This window comes from Nipponia nippon, unplaced genomic scaffold (assembly GCF_047370975.1).
Source record: "Nipponia nippon isolate SJK-2023a ecotype South Korea unplaced genomic scaffold, ASM4737097v1 scaffold_4, whole genome shotgun sequence".
Taxonomy (NCBI): domain Eukaryota; kingdom Metazoa; phylum Chordata; class Aves; order Pelecaniformes; family Threskiornithidae; genus Nipponia; species Nipponia nippon.
Window position 1 is genome coordinate 200,648 of NW_028262358.1, and position 20,769 is coordinate 221,416.

The following is a 20,769-nucleotide window of genomic DNA, read 5'->3' on the forward strand; positions in this document are numbered from 1 at the left end:
TTAATCACCAGTCTGGAATTTTACTCCACAAAGTTTGAATGAGGCTGTACTGAGAGCCACAAAGCTTCTTCCAGGAGAAGCAGCTTTTTCTTTTAACAGTCAGCTACAGCCTGAAAGTTGACTGTAAACTGAGACAGCCTTACCGGGCAATGCTGCAAGACGGGTTAAAGAAAACAGGCAGCAAACACAAGCCCCTTCCCTGCTGCTGTCTTTCCCCCTCCTCAGAGGCGGGAAGCCAAGGGAATACGTACCGCTGCCAAGCTCTGCTAGGCTGGGGATGAGAGGGGCAGGCAGGCAACTGGGTGGTTTCACAGCAGATGCTGCTCCCTCCAGCTTTCATTCAATACATTTAAATTCTCATCAAGGGCTTGTCAAAAGGCATCCAGAAGCAGAGAATCCAGGTCAGTCTTTAGGCTGCCCCTCTTTGATGTGGACTGCGCAGAAGCAATTAGGGAGGCTCTTATGCTGCCCTAACAGAGGCTAGGATCTGGTTTTTGAATGCTCCTCTGTGCTCACTAACAAAACTCTTGCTCTCTGTGATACCTTGCAGGCACCCTGAGACATCACAACCAGCCAGCAGCATGCTGTGTCAGCCTCTTCAATCAGCTGCAGCAAGACACGCGGTGGGAACCTCCTTGCACGCTACTCCTGGTTTGCAGGAGCTACCCTCGGAGCCGAGGGCTGGCTCTTAAAGCCTGGTGGGGTCCCCTCCAGAAGGCGTTGTTTTCCTAACACCACCATTCAGCAAATCCTTGACACGACTCTGAATCAGCCCTGCAATAACATAATAGGATCTCATGTCAAAGTAAGATAGATAACTAACTGTTGGCCAATGTTACAGTAAGTAGTGAACTCGGGTGGAGATCAGGGACAGATTTTCAGGGAAATCAGACCAGCACTAGTTTGTAGTTAATACATGTCTTATGCATTTGGAATTATATAAAAATAAAAAGGGCTCTACCTCAGGTACCAGCTCTCATCCTGGAGATGATGGCAAGATGAAATCCAGCAGCACTTAACTTCTTCATGGTTTGCAGAATTCAGTCCCCAGCAAAGCCCTGGTTTGTACCTCGCAGCACCCAAACCCGAGCACTGCTGCAACCCACTGAAGAGAGATGGGTCACAGCACAGCCTGTCAGCTGAAGTACCCGAGCCGCAGCTACAGAGAACTAGGAAGGGAGAAGCTTCAGGGGGCATACCTATTTTGCTGTTCACCCATCCAGAAGCAACACATGCATAGTTCCAGAATGCGGTAGTGATGCCGCTTAGTGTTGTGTGGGTCCCAGTCCCGCTGTCCAAACATGACCCCAGTAACAACCCAATCAGCATTTATTTAAAGAGAGCCCGCTGTGCTCAGGCAGCCTACTGTCACTCCAGTGGGTCGAGAGTTTCAGGAAGAGAATTACCTACAGTCTGCTGCGAAATCTTCACTTACTGATGGGTTTCATTGCCATTAACTGCATTGGTAATAACAGTGATATTAGTTGAGGTTTAATTTTACTTGCTCTGCATGAATATAAATGGCAGATGTCTTAGCAATAAACATCATTATTGGTTCTTAATGACCTTATGCAAATCCAACCAATCATCCTGAAGTCACAGCTGCTCAGCCAAGCCAAGCAGAAAATTAAAGGATCTCCCATGAAATGACCGAGACACTTTCTCCACCAGGTACTTGGGAGAGAGGGAAATTACTTGATTGGACACAGCAAAACCTGCCTAAAAGGATGGATCCTTCTACGCCAGACGTTTATGTTAAAGATACAACTGTGCTTCATTTGCAAAATTAAAGTTATGAGCAGTTTGTCATCTGTGTCAGTGCTGGGTAGAAATAAGAAGAAAATCTACTTCACCATTCTCAGGTAAAATTTAATAGGTTCCACTGCCTTTTATTTGGTTAAATACAGTCTAAGGTTCATTCAAATCTGAAAAGTCATAGCAGTTAAGGAGATACGTATGTGAACGAGACAGAAATAAAGGGATTCTTACAGTTCCTACAAATGGTGGCACTTAAAAATCACGGAGCTTTTCTGGAGTACCACCAAACCTCTGGGGCAGTTCCTTGAAGACCTTACATCGTTACAAAGACTGGCACCAACTAGCCAGGGATGCCGTCCGCCACAGAGATGGTGTCTCTCTCCCACAGGCAGAGCTCTCCTGCAACAGAGCTTTGGCATCTTCCTGGGCACGTACATCTCTCGGGGGGTGAACACCGAGAGCGCCCAACCTCCCTCACCAAATAAGCCACCAAGCTTCCTCCAGTGCAAGCAGAGGACCGTGATACGCCATGGCTCGCTCCTGGTCCCACTCCTTAGGCCCTGCGTGCATCTGTGTGTGGATATATGTGCAGTTAATGAGTTGCTCCCACGCGTCAGGCGATGGCAGGCAAGCCTCTGAGCCTCTGGAAACTGGTCCAGGACTAGAGTCGATGGCTGACCTCGGGGTCAGCTCACACGTCCAGGGACAACTTGCGAGTGGGCTGCGAGCCAGATGAATCACTGGGCCGGTGGCCACAGCAGACAGCTCTGGACAGTCCACACCTTGCGGGACCCTCTCCTGTCCCGTGACCAACGCACCAAGCTGAAACACCCCTCATAAGACAGCAGCTCAAACCAGAGAAGTTAAAAAGTCCCCTCAGATTTTGTGCAGCTCCAGCATCTGCCAATCTCTATGGAAAACCAAGAAAAGCCAAATTCTTTCTGCCTGTCTTGACAGCTGTCTGGGAAATCCTGACTTCTGAGAAGCCGGATATCGCTCACTGCCTTTGGTGAATCTGTCAAGGGCCTCACTCTCTGGGACAGCCCTGACAGGGACTGATCTCTCAGGGCCTCTCAATTTCCCTTGACAAGGCACAGGCTCTGCCTTTTAACTTTGCCATTTATTATTTTAAGAACTCCTTGCTCAGCTTAGGTAATTACAAGGATCCTGCCACCTGCCTGCGCATCCTCGCTGGTCGTGATATCAATGAAGCATCATATATTAATGTGAGAGAGTGACACTGCCTTATTTGTATTCATCTCTATATTAAATTAGGCTGTAGATCCATCTATGACTTTCAGCAAGAAGCCATTGCAGAGCCTCTGCACGTTTCCTGGGAGACATATCCACGTATGCTATCCTAAAGAAGAGAGCTAGCCTGGAGGGCGAGGTGTTCATCAGGGACTGAAGCAACGCAGCCCTTGTTCTGCCCCCAGCCTTATGGCCTAAGCTCGCGTGAGTTAATTAAGCACTCTCCCTTCCTTGTACAGGAGAGAAAAGAATTTTTTTAACCAGCAGCAGCACTGGAGAATAAATGCATGTGGGACTGCACGGGGCTGAAATCCTTCAGAAATGGGGGGACCCACAGACGTCACAGATACACACCTACTGACCTGTTGCGCCGCGTTCATTTCTCGCTCATACCCACCTTGTTCACATGCAACTCTGTTTTGACAGATTTTTCTCTCTGTTTAGCTCTTTTTTGCCCTAAGCTTACCAGCATCCACCTGTTTTGTTTGCTTCTGCAAACCGTTCGTTAGCCTGCCCAGAAGTACTGGGAGGCCTCATTTTCACCAGCATCATTTCCACAGCAAAACACAGGGTTGTGCCTGAGCTAAGAGGCACGGGCTAGAAATCCCGTATCCAGGACTTGTTACGGTTTAGAGGGTGGTGAGTTCCCGGTGGCGCTTTGACCCACTCCATAGTTCAGACACAGAATCAGCCGAGCAGGATCTCGGAGGCTGCCCATCGGTCCTCAAACATCAGAGGCTCCCAGCCCTCACCCGTGGGGCGTTTTTCCTGGCATCTCAACTGCATCTTCCTGGCTGCAGCCTTCATCCATGTCTGAAGCTGCCACTGACTCACGGCCACATCCTTCCATGCTGCTGGCCTCTTGGGGATACTGTTCCAATGCATTCGCACCTTCTCTGAGGTCGTTTCACCTCAACCAAATCTCCTTCGCCTGCTTAGCAGAATGTCCCACGAACCAGGCTCCCAATCCTTCTTGTCACTGAAGAAGGGACGGCCGGGTTTCTGCCGGCTCCAGCCGGCTCTGGAGGCAGCTCCTCGGGGATGCAGGCAGGGTGGAGGCAGGTACCCCCTGCCGCAAGGCAGCCCGCAGCACCCAGCAGCGTTCGGCCGCCAGGAAAAACAGCAAAGGGAGCGCTAAAGGTGATGTCCGTGATTCAGAGGCTGCAGACTTTGTGCTGTTTGAAAGGTCATGACCAAACAGAAGGTGGGAAATAGCAACTGCGTGTTTAATATTCTGCACACACTCCCTCTCTCTCTCGCTGTTAAGTGTATCAGTCCTATAGCAATTGTAATGAAGATATGAGGCAGGAAGGAATTTCTTAAGATAATTACTGCCATCTTCCAGCAGTGTTTACAGAGAGGAACTGTCTGGCCATCAGGACCTGCAAGTTAATTTTCACAAAACTTCCCTTGTTCTAGGCACTATTACATCCTACCTGCAATGAGCAAATCAGTCAGTCAGAAGCTAATAATCATTAGCTGCAAATCAAATACAGCAGAAATCACAGGGCACGCTTTTCCCCCTTGCTGCTCCTCCAGTGAGCATCTGCCAGACTCAGACATGAACCTGTGAGTCAGTCACGCTTATTCCCACTTTACGGTCCCTGGAGGGAACAGAAACATCAGTGAGAGCAAGGTCCAAACACCTCTGGATGTTTTGCAAGGAGCTGGGGTCAGAGAGCTGCAGAGGCATGAGAAACCGCCGCAAAGGGAACGCTCTCCGTGCTGGCTGGAGCAGCCCCATTGCGCAGGGATGCGAAGGACAGGTGAGGCTGGCTGCCAGGCTGCCAGGCAAACGCCCGAGGGACTATCCCGTGACAGCACAGCAGGAGTCCCTGACGGCACGTCCCGTCCTAGCATGCTGAACCACTCTGCAACAGCTGAAATTTTAGACAGATTCCTGCACGGAAAGCCACTGCTGCCTGTGCAGCTTCCCGGAAAGCCAAGGGCTCCTGTGCTGGACTAACAGCACAGTAGGATGTCCTGGACCGAATGCTAGGGAGCAGACGGAGATGCTCCCTTCTATAACCCACGGTGACGTCTCCCTGCTGTTGACATGCTGGGGTCACAGCTGTCCCAACATCCCAGGACACGATGAATATCCAGCTCAGTCCCCTGACCATAACCTTCACTGAGCGCCTCCTGGCAAAGACACCAGAGTCCTGCAATGCAGCATTTGGGCTTGCTGGGGGCTTTGACCAATACTAAACACCCCTCCCAATCGAACTTCAGTGAAACATGAAGTCTGAGCACAGGTCAGGCCAAAAAAAATCCAGGCCTTAAAACACATGTCTCTCTAAGCCAGTAATTGCCGAGCAGCTCTGATCTAATGGACTCACTGGGAGGAAAGCTTCCTTCCAATTACCAGCCCCCTAATTTTACCACTGGTTAGCCATTCTCTGCAGCGTTCAACCGTCATTCCAGCTGCCGGTTTGTACATTGTGGACCAACTCAATTTATTCTCATTATTTCCCCAAGAATACTTGCTTTTTTAAGCAGCTCTTGATATTTTCATTACTGCGGCAGCAATCCGTCTCTGTGACATTCTCAGAATGGAAACAATGGACACTCTCCAAACCTCAGGACAAAGCCAAAAATATTTCCCTGCTCAATTGGTGCTCATAATTGTCCATGAGTTATTCAGATCAGCCTGTCTTTTTAGCTCAGATTCCCGCAGAGCCAAGGCAGCAGGACCCCGAAGACCTGCATTTGCAGACACCTCCCGGACCGCAGGCAATTCTGCGCAGGACTCGCAGCAGAGTTCAAAGACAGCTGCAGACATGGTACAGAAAGGTGTGCACAGGGTAAACATCTCCCAGTCTCCTCAGACTGGCCAGTCCTTGTCAGACATAAAACCAGATTTTGTGATTTCCTTTGCTTTTACACTACAAATGATACAAGAAAAAATCCCACCAATGGTAAGTCCACAGTATTGATCTGTATGTGAATTTTGACAGAGAAAACTCGACCTCAAACAGTGATGGCATTTAGTGGCAATTAGAAACTAGACTTGTTTGGATGCTGACAGGAATCCATTTTCAGCTCTTCTGATTGCCTCCCGTATTTGTATCCTACTATTGAACGTAACTCTGTGAAGAAGGTTTTGAAACGTTAATACAAAAAAATCACAGCAACTTCTATGATGGCCAGACCAGTCCTGGATCATTCACCGTCCAGACAGCAATCCTGGGACCCGATCTGCCCATTACAGCAGTCCCCATCACATCTTCCTGAAGCAAAAGACGGTTCTGTCAGTACTGCCCTGCCGTCCCTGGGCCTGAGAGGAGCTTCCTACAAACACCTCAACAACGCCAAACCCCTCCTGTGCCCACACAGCCCATAAACCACTCATTACGTGTTAAGCAGCTGGCTTGCTGCGTCCCCGTTGCTGTTCCGTCACCGTTTCCCTGTGCCTTCCCGTCTGCCCGCTCGGTCCCTCCTGTTGTCCCCCATCATACGCTCTGATCACCAGCTTTCAGGCTCAAGAGCTATGTTCTGCCTCTGTATTTGCATAATGCACAGTACCGTGGAGTTTTAACCCACGACTGAGACTGCTAGGTCTCACAACAGCAACAAGGACCTTATGAGGAAAAAAAAATAATCATCAGTAAGACCAATCTCACTGATCTCACCTGTGCGGTTTCTGGTTCAACTTAGATGCAGATGCCAGGCCCCTGACACCACGAAGCCTAGGCTTGCGTGCCTCACCGGACAGAAACGATGCGAGCAGCCCTGCTTCAAGCTAAGCATTTATTAGCCACTTTGCTAAACTGGTGCCCCGTGCAGGATACTGATTTCATGCATGCTGCTGGCCTAGTTCTGGAAAATAAAGTTACTTTGGGAATGACAAAATGCTCATAGAGCTCATCAGACCTCTCCAAAAGGAGACCAAAATGGTTATGGTGTAACAGGTACCTCTGACAGAGCTTATTCACCACGCACGGGTTGATGCTATGTAGCAGCATCATGGACACAAGGCATGACACTCACAGAGAAGAGGACAAAGTCACCTTCGGTGTATTCTGGTTAACGAACAGACTGCGTGGTTAACACAAACCATGTTTGCTCGTACAACGGCTACAAATTTGCCATCAATCCACAAGTCCCCCATTCCTAAGATAACAGCTCTTGTGTTAAAGGGGGAGCTGGAAAGGAATCTAATTTGCTTTATCACTCAGAGTCGCTCTGCTGTCTGCCAGCGCCAAACATCCCAGCGGGAAAACCCCAGGGAAAAGGAGCACTCTGCTGCTTTTACAGTGGGCGAACATCCTCCCCGATTGCTCTGATAAAACACAAAGAAGGATGAGAAGAGAAGCCCATTCAGCTGCCTGCCCAGACAGCAGCAGGGAAGGGAGCCGAGGCAGCAGGCACCTTCTGCTGCTGGCCCGGCGCCTGGGAGCACCCTCGTTATTCTGGGGGTGCGCAAGGACTTTACTAGGGCATACAGAAAGGCTGCAGCCTCTCAACTCTGAGGACCCTTGGGTAGCATCTCTATATTAACTGATGCCTCTCTGTCCTGAGACTCCATCGACATCTTTCTGCCCTGTCTGCAGTCTAAGCTGCTTACCGATTGCCTGAGTTTCTGTAGGACAGCGGGAACGACACCGCCAGCGGCCTCCCTCTGCTCTTCTGATACTTGGGGTTTCACGTACACGTGGCCATGCCAGCAGCAGTATGTTCCCATCAGGACCACAGCCTTGGCTTCTGGGACAAATTCTGTCTTCAGTGCAAGTCTCAGTGCTGGATCCTTGTCTGGCTTATTACTCTGTCCCTTTCTTGCTTTCAAGGCTGCGACGCACTTCCATCAGTGAAAGAGCAGGCCCACAGTCACTAGAAAATGTTGCCAGCACAAAAAAACGTTGTGCCCCGGACTACAAGAGCAGCAAGGACTACAAGAGCAGTGTATAGTCCCAACAGTTGTCACCGAGTTCTCCTTAAACTACTTCTCCACAATTTTACATGTTTTCCACCGACGGTCACAGAACAACGAAGGAAAAAAACCAGCTTTCCAACTCTCCCCTCCCAAAACTCCTCCAGAATCCAGGAGAAGGAAAGAAAAAAAGCTCATGAACGCAATCATAAAGCCAAAGGTCAGTAATGACTCCAGTCTGAATTACTTGTTGTCAGCGAAATTAGAGCTTAAAAGATTAAGACGCACGCAAGCTAACTGTACAACAGAACTAGGTTAAAAATAGATTACAAAAGTCCCAGTCTCTTCAATAAACAATGTTCTACCTGGTTCTTAAATCTCTGTTCAGCTTCCTCGTCTCAGCTCTTCACTATTTGCAACACCTATTTCTTAGGTATATTTTCACACTGAGATAAAACTGAGCGCACGTCAGCTGATGATTCTGAGAGGCATCCCCAGCTTGCGCAAGGGTTTATCGTGACTGGGACAGAGGAGAGCCTTCTGCATTTAGTTTATTTCCTCAGGTGAAAGAATACCACTGGAGCAGAAGGAGGCAGGTCAGATGGTCAAGACAGTCCTTTTTCACTCCAGCACATTGAAGAATGACACCTGGCCACCAACGAGACTCCTTGACAGAAGAAATAACTGGAAGAGCCTCTGAAAAACTAAGAAGATCCCTGGCACAACCCAGCATTCACGGTCCCCTGCTCCACCCAGAGCGGCCTGTCTTGTTCTGGAGAAAGGTGAAATAGAGAAACTAGAACTCAAATGAGAAACACAGCAGTTAAATGGCAATTCACAAATCAAGCTATGCAGATTAGAAAAGTACTGTTTAATGCTGCAGTGACTTGCAACTCATGGTTACAGTGCTTTCACTTAAGCACTTTCACCGACCTCTTCTCATCCTTCCTCCTCTTCTGCACACTGCAAAAGGCTGCAGTTCAGTGCTGGATGAGGACAGAGGAGGGCTGGGTGACACGCAGGAGAGAGCAGCAGAGCTGCAAAAAAGAGAAGAAGCTGGGTGGGAGAATTTTCAAAACCGAACAAACTCTGCTTGTGCTGGCTTGAGTGAGAGCTGAATTAAGCAAGCACTGACTGCTTCCGAGAATCTCACATCCCTGCCGCCAAGGATGACGAGAGGGGCAGTGGAAGGAGGGGAGAATTTGCGAAGCACGAACATGAGGGTGAGAGAAGACGGGACAGAGAGACTGAGGCTTGGAGGGGACCCTGGGCTAAGGTCAATCTCCCCGTACACAGCTGGTTTGCAGTCATGGAAAATACAGCCCATCACAACGCAGACGGCAGACTCCATGCCTGCATCTCTTCCCTGCTATCTAGCATGCATCCCCGTGAAATGTTGCTGAACTTACGTCTGAAGGGCTGCATCTGCTACCATTTCATCTCTTGCAGCGTTCTCTTACTTTCTCGCACCCTCTCTTTGCCAGTAGAAAGCAAAACAGACACAGCAGCTAAATAAACAACGTTTGGGTTACGTGACTTAGCTGTACAATTGAAAGAATATGCATTAGTGTCACAGGCGTACGGACAACTGAGGAAACACCTACAGACACATCCAACCTGCCTCACATCAGCATTTGGGGAATGCAGACAGTTCTTAATGTATTTCCATATACTAAAACCATCTACGGCTTAAAAATTGCACCTACAGCCTGGATGAAATAAGGCAAATCTTCCTCGGTGTGTGTGGGCATGTAAGACATCAGCAGAATATTGCAACAGGACACAAGAAGAAAGGAGGAGAAGCTTCTCGGGCTCACTGCCACAGCCAAGTGGGCTGCGCTCAGCCGTCCACAGGGGCAAACTTTATCTATGTCTCTCCATATGCCTTGGTCAGAGATTTCAAAATGCGTCAGAGGTTGAGTTCCTCAGCTTCCAGAGGCCCAGTTTAAGATATTTTAAAATGAGATCTGATTTCCAGAGTGCGGATGCTAGTTTAGAAAATCCAGCCTTTGTGGGCGATTTTGGTTTGGCCATCCAGAACGCAGGCAGCCTGCATCGACTGTCACTTTTTGAAAACTGGTCCTCCTGTGCCAAGAATAAAGACCTCAGGAGATTTCATTGTTCGTATCAGTGAGAAGAGACAGAAACTAAAAAAAAAAATAAAATCCCTCCAGTCCCGAATCCTCAGTGGTGATCTGCAAAGCGCCATCAACACTAATTGGAAGAGAAAAACAAGTCACTTTCAGGCTACTGAAACCCACGTTTCTACTTGACAGTAACAAACTGTGGCACAAATATTTTTTATATAATCTAGAACCACCTTGGTTTTGAAATTAGTAAGAAGCCCACCAACTCTTAAGGGTCTGATGGGTGGCGGTGTCTCTGACTTCTACTGGATTTGAAACGTTTTCAAATTTTCAGCACTGTTTAAAAACAAGGGCGACAAGGGGTTTATAATACTTAACGCTAACAGCAATGTCTTTATGGTTGTTTAAAGCAATTTTGCTTGCTTGCATTTGTTAATCCTTCCCTAGAGTTTGCAACACACATCGCTTCAGCTCTGGGCTGGCGCACGACAGCCACATGGTTAATCTCCGCTGTCTGTTGACATTAATCAAACCAATTCATTTTCCAGCCCAACTTTGTCCTTTCTGCCTGGGCCACAAATTAAAAAGGAGCACAACGATACATTAGAGCTGACTTTCATCTACATCAATTGGTTCTTAGCATGAGAGCAGCTCTTCAGGAGCGTTACAACACTACCGCAGTTATTTGGAAACCTTGAAGTGAGGCGTAACAGCAGACGGTATAAACAAGTGGCGTGGCTTTTAGATACCCATCCTGGAAGCAGCTCAGTCTGCAGAAATGAGTTTGGCTGCAATTGCTTGCAGGACTGGGGCTCTAGCGACCAAGGTGATAAATTCCTTAAAATTTCAAAATCAAACACATAAATAAAGAAATGAAGTGGAAGCTTTTCTAATTACTGCCTTGCTTGAGGCCTTCTGGCAGCCTGCTCCCAAGCTATTTCAGACTGACTGTGAAGCATTAAGCACTTCTCCCCTTCACACAGCAGCAGCAGCAGCTCCCAGCAGCATCTTCCCACGTGGGCCAGGGCCAGGGCCAGGCAGGGCCCAGCTGCAGGCCAGCGGAACCGGGGCGGGTGCCTGCAGGCAGAGCGGCCGAGATCTCCGTGGCTCCTAACACCCATCTCCAGCACGCTCCGAGCGGGGATGGGGAAGCCTCCTGCTCCGAAGGCAGAGGGGACAAGCACCGTAGGAGCGTGTCGAGTCGAGATGCAGCGTAGCCTGAGACCTGCCGGGCGTTTGGAGCAAGGAGAATGCGTGGGTACGGTGCGGGCTTCCCATTTCAGACTCGCTGTGCTGGGTAAGGCAGCCTTGTTATAGGCCCTTCAATGACTTCGGAGATGGGTCCCGAAGGAAGCCTCTCGCAGTGGCTGCGTCTCTGCTGGGATTACAAAGCAGGGGTGGTGAGGTCCTCTGCCGCAGGCAGAGTAAGGGCAGACGTGTCACCAGTGCTCCAGCATGAACTGCCCGTGGGGGACACCAAGTCTGCAGCTGGCGGAGAAGATGGAAACAGCGGAAAAGGCGATTGCCCTGGCTCGAGAGCAGGCTCCTGTACCTCCGAAGATGCCTCCCTGGCATGGATACAGTTAGCCAGGAGGAGTCAGGTCAAGGAGCCGCAGAGCAGAGGAGTGGGGAGAGGAGAAGGGATCCAGACCACTGTGGGACTCGGGCAAAGCTGTGGGGTGGATTCATGATCTCGGGGTAAAATCCATCTGGAGAAAGCTTTTCTCTCAAGCCTCAAGAAATGGGGAGGGAGGGGCTGGGAGACAGACCGAATGGAAAGAAACCTGGAGCGTCTGGGTGCTTAGAAGGAACATCATCATGCTAGCAAAAGCAAGCACTAAATGTTGGGAGATGAGGTAGCTAAGTCACCTGCTTAATTCAGGTCAAGACTGGTCCTAGGGATGAAGCCAGGGCTCATGACAACGGAGGCGTTGTGTGTCCCCTTGCAGAAGGTGGAACACGAGCTGGGACCAGGAGAAGAAAAGGGGCTCATACAGCTAAAGCAGCTGAATGCTCCCAAGGAGAGCTAGGCTGTATGGACATCGAGATGCCCACTTAAACCAAGGTCAGCCCAGCAAGGAAACCCTTGTGCAATGCGGCAGTGGAGCAGCGGGAGCAGCATCTGGAGGCAGAGGGAGCTGCCCTCTGAACAAAGGACGTGCCGCAGGATGCTATACATTCAGGGGCAAAAAACGGGCCTGTGCCAGCTCTAATTGGCCCCTAAAATGACAAGTTATTCTTTTGTATTTAATCTCTCTGCGCTTTGTTTCCCCATCTTTAAAACATCCCTTCATCTCACAGAGGTTTGGGGAAAATTAATTAATTGTTCATCAACTGCTCTGATACAATACCGATGAGATCGGCAGAAGTTCAAGAGGAAATTAATAATTCTGACTCTGGAACAGGGCTTGAATAGAGCCTGGTAAATAAGGCAGAAGGGCACACACTGAACAATGAAGAGAAAACAAAATAATGAATAGCTGCTCATTAAGTGAGCAAAGTCCATTCTGTGCACTGAGGGAGGCAGGGACCCTGTGGAGAAACCAGCATGGGACCCTGTAATTAAAGACTGTATAATAATGCATACACGCCAGGGGGGCAAATTAAGGTTGCACAAGGAACCTTAGCGCTGCTATTTTCTAACTTTTCCGTGTTTGACTTTCAACCTTACCAAAGCTCTTCTAGCGCAGTTTTTAGGTGTGCAGTGTCACATAGGGGTGTAGGCACCATGCTCTCCTTCTCCAGATCCGGCAGTGGGATCGCTATTCTGATTTATTCTGAGAAGGGTGCACTTACCAGCCATTAAAGGCTTAGAAAAATAACCAATTAGGGTTGGTGTTCAAGTAAATGCATACCAGCTTTTTGGGGCTGTGGGTTCGTTGCTTTTTTCAAACAAGGTGCATGTAGCCAAACCCAGCATTTTCTTAAGCCAAAGAATAATACATCCAACATAGCACATACATACTACAACCTAATTTAAAAATAAAACATATCCTGGAGAGTGCCGGTCAGTGTTTTTTAATTCAACCTTTTACCAGTCAAAAAAAACCCAAACAAGCAAAGGCTTTCTCATGATACCAAACAGCTCTGCAAAAATAAAGAGTGCTTATGGAAAGGCTGCAGAAGTCCCCTGCAGGTTTTAGTTCTGGGTTTCCCAGCCCGTGGGCAGCACAGCGCTCCCGAGCTCTCTGCCGCCAGGCAGCTGCCCCGTAACGTCCAGCACAGAGACGTTCCTGCCCCAGCTCTGAGCTGAGCACCCCGGGAGGGGACGAAGCAGCCCTGCCAGAGCCATGGCTTCCTGAGCGCTGCTGCCCGCGCTGCTCTCCCTCCACCTCCTGGGTTGCCAGTATCTCCAAGCAACCCAGCATCCGAACAGCAACTCATGCCGTCGGGTACTGACCAGCTAGCGGGATCCCAACGTGCTACCACACCTGCAGCTGCAAATTGCCCTCATCAACACATAAACGCTCCTGCTGGAACACTGCTGCTGGCAGGTGTTACAGGAAAGCAAGGGTGAGATTACCTCCACCCCCTCTGCAATTCCCCTTGCGGAAATTGGTGGTGTGACCATCTTGAAATTGTCCCTCCCCTGCCAGAGGCATCCCGCGTGTAAAACAGACAGAGGGGGAACAGAGCATCAACTCTTCTTGTCCAGCCTGGCAATTTGCAGCGGCAACCTGCTGACAGCGGAGCATTTAATGATTGGTTTTGATGAACACGAAGGCCACATGAGCATCATCGGCTTGAAACCGCCACAGGCGCAGGCTTAATTCTCTGCTTCTCCCACCTGACAAACCCAAAAGCCTTCCAGCCTTGAACCAAGATGCCTGAATGCCGCTTTCCAGGGCAGGAGTCCCAGAAAACAGGTCTGTGTCCTGAGCAGCCTAGGGGAGGCTCAGAAGACAGCAAAGTTCGGCTGGTAAATGCCTGCCCATTGACTCACTGGTCTCATCTGAAAATCAGAGGACTCCAGCTGCTGACTCCACAGGTCTGAGCTCAAAAGAGAAAATCTGGCTCTAAGTGAGCTGGAGCACGGCAAGCAGCTTAGACCGAGGGCCTGCCTCCAGGCTCACCTGGCCCATTACAAGGCAACTCGAAACTGAGATCCAGGTCCCCAGCAGAACTGAAATCCAACCGCCAACCAAATTTAGCACCTATGTTAGTGCATCTATAGAGACATTATGGATAATAAACCCAAATTTCTATTAATACTAACACAAAACAAAAGATTAATCAACACCAGTAAAAGCGAATGACTTCTTGGTGAAGGATTAGGATTGGGAAAAAAATGAAAAGCACAAATCAAAACAGAGTTTTATCTAGAATATTGGAATTATTTGAACTGAGGTATCCTACTTGCTCATTTAAATCATGATTCCACGCAGCGACGTCAATCATTCCAGTTCTCACCCACCCTCTGTGGCTTAAGCTGCAGCAAACAGAGGGTAAGTGACTTGACGAAACCACACGCAAATGGCTAGCAGAGTCAGGGAGAACAAAATTGGGACAAATCAGGACAAATCTCAATTCTTGGCTTGAAAGAGACTCGCAGACCACGCTTAGGATGCCTTAAAGCGGTCAATCCCCCCTTTGAACTTCCGAAAGCTGCCACACCTGGAAGGCTGAAGGCATTTATGAGAGCATTTTGGCTGTGTTATATCCTTCAGAAACAAACATCTCCCACCTGCAAACGGTCTCTCGAGAAGACTGACATTCTGTGTCAACCCTCAAACTCTAGCGAATCTTTTCCACTGAAAGCTGTGATTTCTAGCTATTTTTTTAGCAGGTTTAAGGCATGCAATCAGTACCGTGGAGAGTAAAAGTCAGAAGAATTAGCTCCTCTGCCATCGTGCTAAACAGTTAATCATCGTCATTTGCTTGAAAAAAGCAACCTGAGCAAAAAGTCAGATTAGATTACAGGAGAACACCTCTGGGAAACACAGCTTCATGCCCCGCGAAAGCTTTGGTCATTAAAAATTGGCCTGAATCAATTGGGTTTTCACAGTAAGAGTTACAGTAGAACCACTAACATATTGAGCATGTGTACCTTCCCGCTGCATGTTCCCATGCAAATCAAGGGAGCTTAGGTGGCTAAAAAGTACCACTGTGGGCTTTTCCTGAAGCCTCCCCGTAGTGAAAATGTTCACCTTCATCCTGAAAAAGTTCATTGCTATTGCAAATAAAATCGGATTACAAACTTTTCCAGGAAAGGCCGACCTCTGCATCTTTTCTCATACTGACCAAGTTATACAGGCCCCTTCTCTTAAGTTCTTCTAGTTATCCTGTTGCCCTGTATTGATAATGTTATCCTGCTTCTCCTCTTTACAAGTCAGTCTGCACAGTAACATCGCAAAGAACATTTTATGAGATTGAAAAAATACTGGGCAGGTTGGCAAGCGCTAAGGTGAATGCAGATTGAGATATTTAATTATACAGTCAATCATGTTTGCAATTCAGACAGCAGCTCGTATCTCACAACTTAATTACTTTAATTTCAGATGAATAGCTTATGTTGTCGTAAGTAGCTTGACATGCTGGAGAACAGTCAGAATTACACTAGGAACGGATAGCCTTACTGCTAGCGAGGAGAAAAGCTGGGGTATCCTTGGAAGCATTCAAAACCTGACTGGACAAGGCCCTGAGCAACCTGATCCAACTTTGAAATCAGCCCTGCTTTGGGCTGGGGGGGTTGGGGTGGTGAGGGCTTTGGATCAGAGACCTCCAGAGGTCCCTTCCCACATAAACCATTCTGTGATTCTGGACATAAATAATGCAATAAACTACAAGCAAAGGCTGTATCTTTCTCATACAACTTCATAAATCATGCCAGTCACCAACAACGTTGCGCCAGCTCAGCACGCGCATCTGAAACTATCTTGCACAAAAGCAGCATCTTTTATGATGCTCCAGAAGTGTCATCGTTCTTTCAGAGGCATCTTGCATGGCTCACCCAAGTGCATTTTTACCAGCCAGAGGCACAGACATTTCCCAGCTCCTTTGGTCTAAAAGAACCAGATACAAACGTCACAACGCGTTTTTCAATAGCTACCAAGAGGAGGTGTTAAATAACCAACTTTTATTCCTTTGACCACCCACATATCTTGGGCAGCTTAAAACGCCTGAGTTGACATTTGCTGTTCTGCTTTTCATTTCAAAAATGCAAGAGGAATAGCACAGGGACCTATTAAGAAGAACAAAGCCCAAGAAATTTGTGGCGAGGTTGCAAACCTAGCAGCTGATTTCACAGTACAGCTAAGGCACAGGATGAAGCGAGAACTGTTAGGAATCATTAAATGCTCTTACCTGTCCTGCAAAAAGCCCACACACGCCAATAATACAGAGAATGTTAAATACAGCCGAGCCTACGATGGTTCCAACGCCTACGTCTCCTTTTGTGATAAAAACACCTGAAAAACAAGTTCAAGGCAAGCTGTGTAAATTGGCAAGAGGAAGATTTTTCCACCAAAAATTGCAGACTTCACACCCCATTCATGCATGTAAAGGTACATACCAGTTCTGCCACTTTTTCTCATATTTAATAGGGCAACTTTCAGAGAACGGTTCTAGGGCAAATAAAGGTGTCAGAACTTGCTTTCTGAGGGAACCTGGATAGATTGTCTAATGAAAACCAAAATACCTTAGACATGTCTAAGTCACCAACCTCCTGGTCTTGCGATCCAACGTTACAGCAATACCCATCATAAAAGGCAGCAAGCTCCGGGGGAGCAGCTGGTCGGACACAAATCTGCAGGAAACTATCTCCCGTAAAACATCCCCTCACCAGCACTCTGCGCCTCCCCACATCCCCGTCCCTGCCGGCTTCCATAGGCAAGCAGAAGCTTGAGCTGCAGCCAATTCCCCGCTGCCTGGCCACTAGCTACTTGCAAGCTGAATGATGCCTCTCAGGATGAGTTATGGGGCTGCATCACGAGCTCCTTTCAGAGCTCTTCTGTCAAACTTGGTTAAAATTGGCCAATGAGGTTAACGGTGAGGGAGATGAACGGACAGACACATGCCTCATGGAACTGCACAGAATTCTTTCCTTAGGAAGTCAGCCTGAAAATAACCTCCACCTCCTGCTAGCTGTCAGTCTGTTTAAACTCACCTCTTGCTTTTAAGGTTCCAACAGTATTTGTCCAGCCAGTGTAGCTCGGACATCTTTTTTTCCACTTTATCCTTTTCTCAGAAACACGTTACACAGAAGCAGTCACCTGCCAAGTGACACTCCGTATCTGGTGGATTACACCACAGCGAGGTAATGATCTGACCGTTAGGGCTTCTCTAAGCTGCCTGAAGGAACCTGGTTTTATTTTCACCCTGCTACTGCGCTGTCCTTAACTGGAATACAATCCCAGTTTCATCCAATTTAAGTTCCTACATTTTGAGGCTTTGCTTGTGTAATCGGACGTCTCTGCAGAGTATGCAGCCTTGCGTGAATTAATTTGTGCTCTGCATCTGATAGCTGTGACTGAAATAGAAATATCTTCTAGAGAAAGTATCTAAGCTGAGAATAATTCTCCTCAGTGACGGAGAGCCCACCTTAACCTCCCAACTGCTGCTCTGATGATCACCTACCGATAGAGACGTGGCTGAGTAAAAGCGCAAGAACACTTTCCCCTTGCGCCAGGTAGCATACGTACAGCATCATTTTATAACAGCTGACTGCGGTCCCCTCTTAGCTCAAGGCTGTTGAAGGACCACACAAGTTTCCTGGGTTTCACAGGCTTAAGGACTGCTGAATCCCTTGATCACACTTCCCATAAGCGGAGAGTTGCTTTGGCAGTGTGATGCTCTGACCAACTTGCTGCTGTGAGAAAGCATTTCAAATCCTCTTCTCCTCCCCACTCTGGCTTTCCCAGAGTGAAGTGGTGTTAGAAGACTAACCAGAGCAGAGGTGATGGCAGAGAACCTGCAGCTGAGGACACAAACGAGTTCGCCTGGGTACCAGCCCTGGAGGCTGGAGGTGCATCCTTCCACGCTATGTCCTGGGGACGGCGTGGCAGACAGCGTAGGGGGCAGACAGGAGGGGAGAAGGCTGCGCGTGCAGAGCTCAGCGCTGCGCCGTTTGGCTGTGCTGCAGCGAGGCAGACTAACGGACAGCTAAGGTGAACTGCCTGCTGGCCCCGGTTCGACGGCATCAGACCAAACCGCTTCCAAGGCAGCCCTGCTGTGGGATAACGGCACTTTTTCAGAGCCGCTTCATCTAGCGAGGATTCCCCCCAGTTAGTCCTATGTGTGCCCGTGAGGGAAGGGCCAGGTATCGTAACCAATGTTGCAGGTGCTTAGCAATCCCATTTCAACTCTGAAAAACAGCCAGGGAAACGCGGAGGTTTCAAGAAGCAGCAGCAGGTTAGTTACCTATGACAGATGTAAACAACTCAGGAGCAGAGCTTCCCGCTGCCATGAAAGTTGCCCCAGCCACATCTTCGCTAAGATGCAAGCGCTGCAGAAAAACACATCAGAGTCATTGATTACAACACTGAGAGTCTGAAGCAATTCAACTAGAACCATTGAACTGTCCGCCAAGAGTGGGAAACTGCCAATATGCATAAAGTTTTATGTTAATAAAGTTTAAGTATAGGGGGAAAAGTCACCACAGGCATTGGCTACTTAGGTTAGCACCTCCTTGTAGAGAGGGCAGGTTGTGGCTGTGATACCCTTTACAGAGGAGAGAAAGAGCAGTACTCCGGACAACAGCGAGGCAGTTTCACCAGTCACAGCTCTTTGTCTCCTCCGTCACCCCAACAACACACGCCTTATCTCATCTCCTTTGGCCTGTAAAGGGCAGGGCTGAAGCTCAGGCTTGGTTCACCCCCAGCCGCCTCCCCTGGTATCATTTCAGCCTTGGACATTTAACCTCTCCTCACCCCTTTTCACTTGGATCACCACTGAAGACACTTACCTCCTACAGCCTTCCCCTAGCAGTGCCCAGGGACTATCTAAAACGGGGGTTTCTGGAAGGGAAAGGATCCACTACTCTATGAAAACTTCATCGGCATATGCCGTTTCCAAAGATATACTTGGTTAATTACTTCCTTTATGTTTTCTGCATTCCCACTGCTCCATCTGCACAAGTCACGTTCGGCAAATGCAACAAGGCTGTTAAAGACCACATGCCTTGCTGGCACCTTCCACGGTTTAACGAGTAGCTAAAAAAAGCCACCCCCCGCCATACGGCCGTCAACTGCTGAGCTGTTACTACAGAAAGCTGGCTTGCTCGCACGCGTGCGAGGCAGCGGCTGCCATTGTACGAGCAAGGGGAAAACAGCTGAGGGTGGCGGGGACGTTGCCCTGGCAGAACCAGCTGTTTGAAGCAGCACACCCAGCCTGGCAGGACGCAGGGAGCCCTCTTCTCCCCTCTTCCCTCTGCAGCGGTGCAGGGCTTCCCTGCAACTTTATGGTTACCAAAGTACATTTGCACAGAGACAAGGATAGCAGAAATCCCCCCACCAACCTTATCTGGACTGAAGATCCCACAAAGGATATTCTAGGCCTGTAAGAGAAGGTAACTCCATCCACTGACCATACACATAAACCAAAAAATTCTGTACGTATGTTATGGGGACAAGGAAAAAGGGAAAGATCTACCCTCACCGGGAATGCTTTTTAAGCAGGAGACCACAGCATCGCTGCACTGCTATAAAAGCTTGTGGAACCAGATTAAACACAGCTTTATGGAAAATGATTTTAAATAGGATTAAAACTATTGTAGAAGAAGTTCATAGAATCAGAAGCAGATCCCCAAAGGCCAGTTTCTTCCACAGGATTCTCTATGGAAATCTAGAGACAGTCATCCTACAATAGTCAGTCTGCAACTCGATGGTACCTTTTGCAAGAAAAGGCCATCATCAGCCAAGGAAACCAGCTGTGCTGGACTTTCCGTGGGGATGGTTTAATTTAAAGCTATAGTAGGTTCCCTCGAGGACAGTTCCCAGACAATTTATTGCAATGCATATGATGATGAAGTGAATACAATAGAGCAGAAAATACAGCACACTCTGTAGGAGGCAAAAATGTATTTTCTGGTATTTGCAGACAAATGTTTGCAATTGACGTATGACACTAGTTGCGTCATGTAAACACTGTAACACCAGTAACAGAGAGCAGCTAGGCAAATGCAAGTACAAGCTGGTTTAGAAAACAAATGAAAATCAGGGCTTTATTGTAAGCACATCTGAACTAAGTCAGAATGTCAACGTCTACCATAGCAAGTGTTCTGGAACAAATTCTCATCTCGATACACACATTTGGGAGTGCAAATGCCTTGTTGGTTTAACTCAAGAACCGCTTTCCAAACTAGATGAAGCCAAGCCAGAACAAGGGCATTTATTTTAGAATTAGCGCATCTAAACTGTGAGCAACTGTAGAATAACCATTGGTTGATCTCCAAGACCAAAAAAGCCTTCAGGCAGGAGGCGTGAATTCTTTTCTGCTGGATACAACAGTAGGTGGTAGTTGGATTACTGATGTTAGGTCAGCAGCAAGTCATGACCGTTTACGGTTGCTTGCATGGTAAGCGCATTACATGTACTGCCATACCCAGTCCAACCTCTTGGATGTGAATTCCTGCGAGGGGCTCTCTCCCCCCTCCCTCTCTCGATTATTTTTTTGTGCATTAACAAACAAGTGAACACCCTTGAAAACATCACGGGTCTTATCTCATCAGGTGATGGAGGAAGACTCAGGTGGTCTTCTCCCTCACAAAGCAGCCTCCCTGGCTCTCCAAGTCGGTCTACTCATTTCACAGGGTCGTTATGTGGGGAGAGTACTGGTTGGTGTGAGCAACAGTGGTAGCATCTGCTG

At 48.4% G+C, this 20,769-nt stretch overlaps 1 protein-coding gene across 11 annotated transcripts in view; it reads right to left on the reverse strand.

Moving 5' to 3' along the window:
- SLC24A3 (solute carrier family 24 member 3) overlaps positions 1-20,769 on the reverse strand; it is a 197,734-nt gene that overhangs the window by 59,056 nt on the left and 117,909 nt on the right. For 10 of the 11 annotated variants that reach the window (XR_015708928.1, XR_015708927.1, XR_015708926.1 and 7 more), the window contains 2 exons: positions 18,325-18,409; positions 16,270-16,373 (listed from right to left, as the gene is read on the reverse strand). The exons of the other annotated variant lie outside the window; for it this stretch is intronic. Coding sequence is in view for 7 of the 10 variants with exons in the window: in XM_087777228.1 (XP_087633354.1) it covers positions 16,270-16,373; positions 18,325-18,409 (189 nt within the window). In the remaining 3 variants the exon portion in view is untranslated. The remainder of the gene's footprint in view (positions 1-16,269; positions 16,374-18,324; positions 18,410-20,769) is intronic. 11 annotated transcript variants of the gene reach the window in all.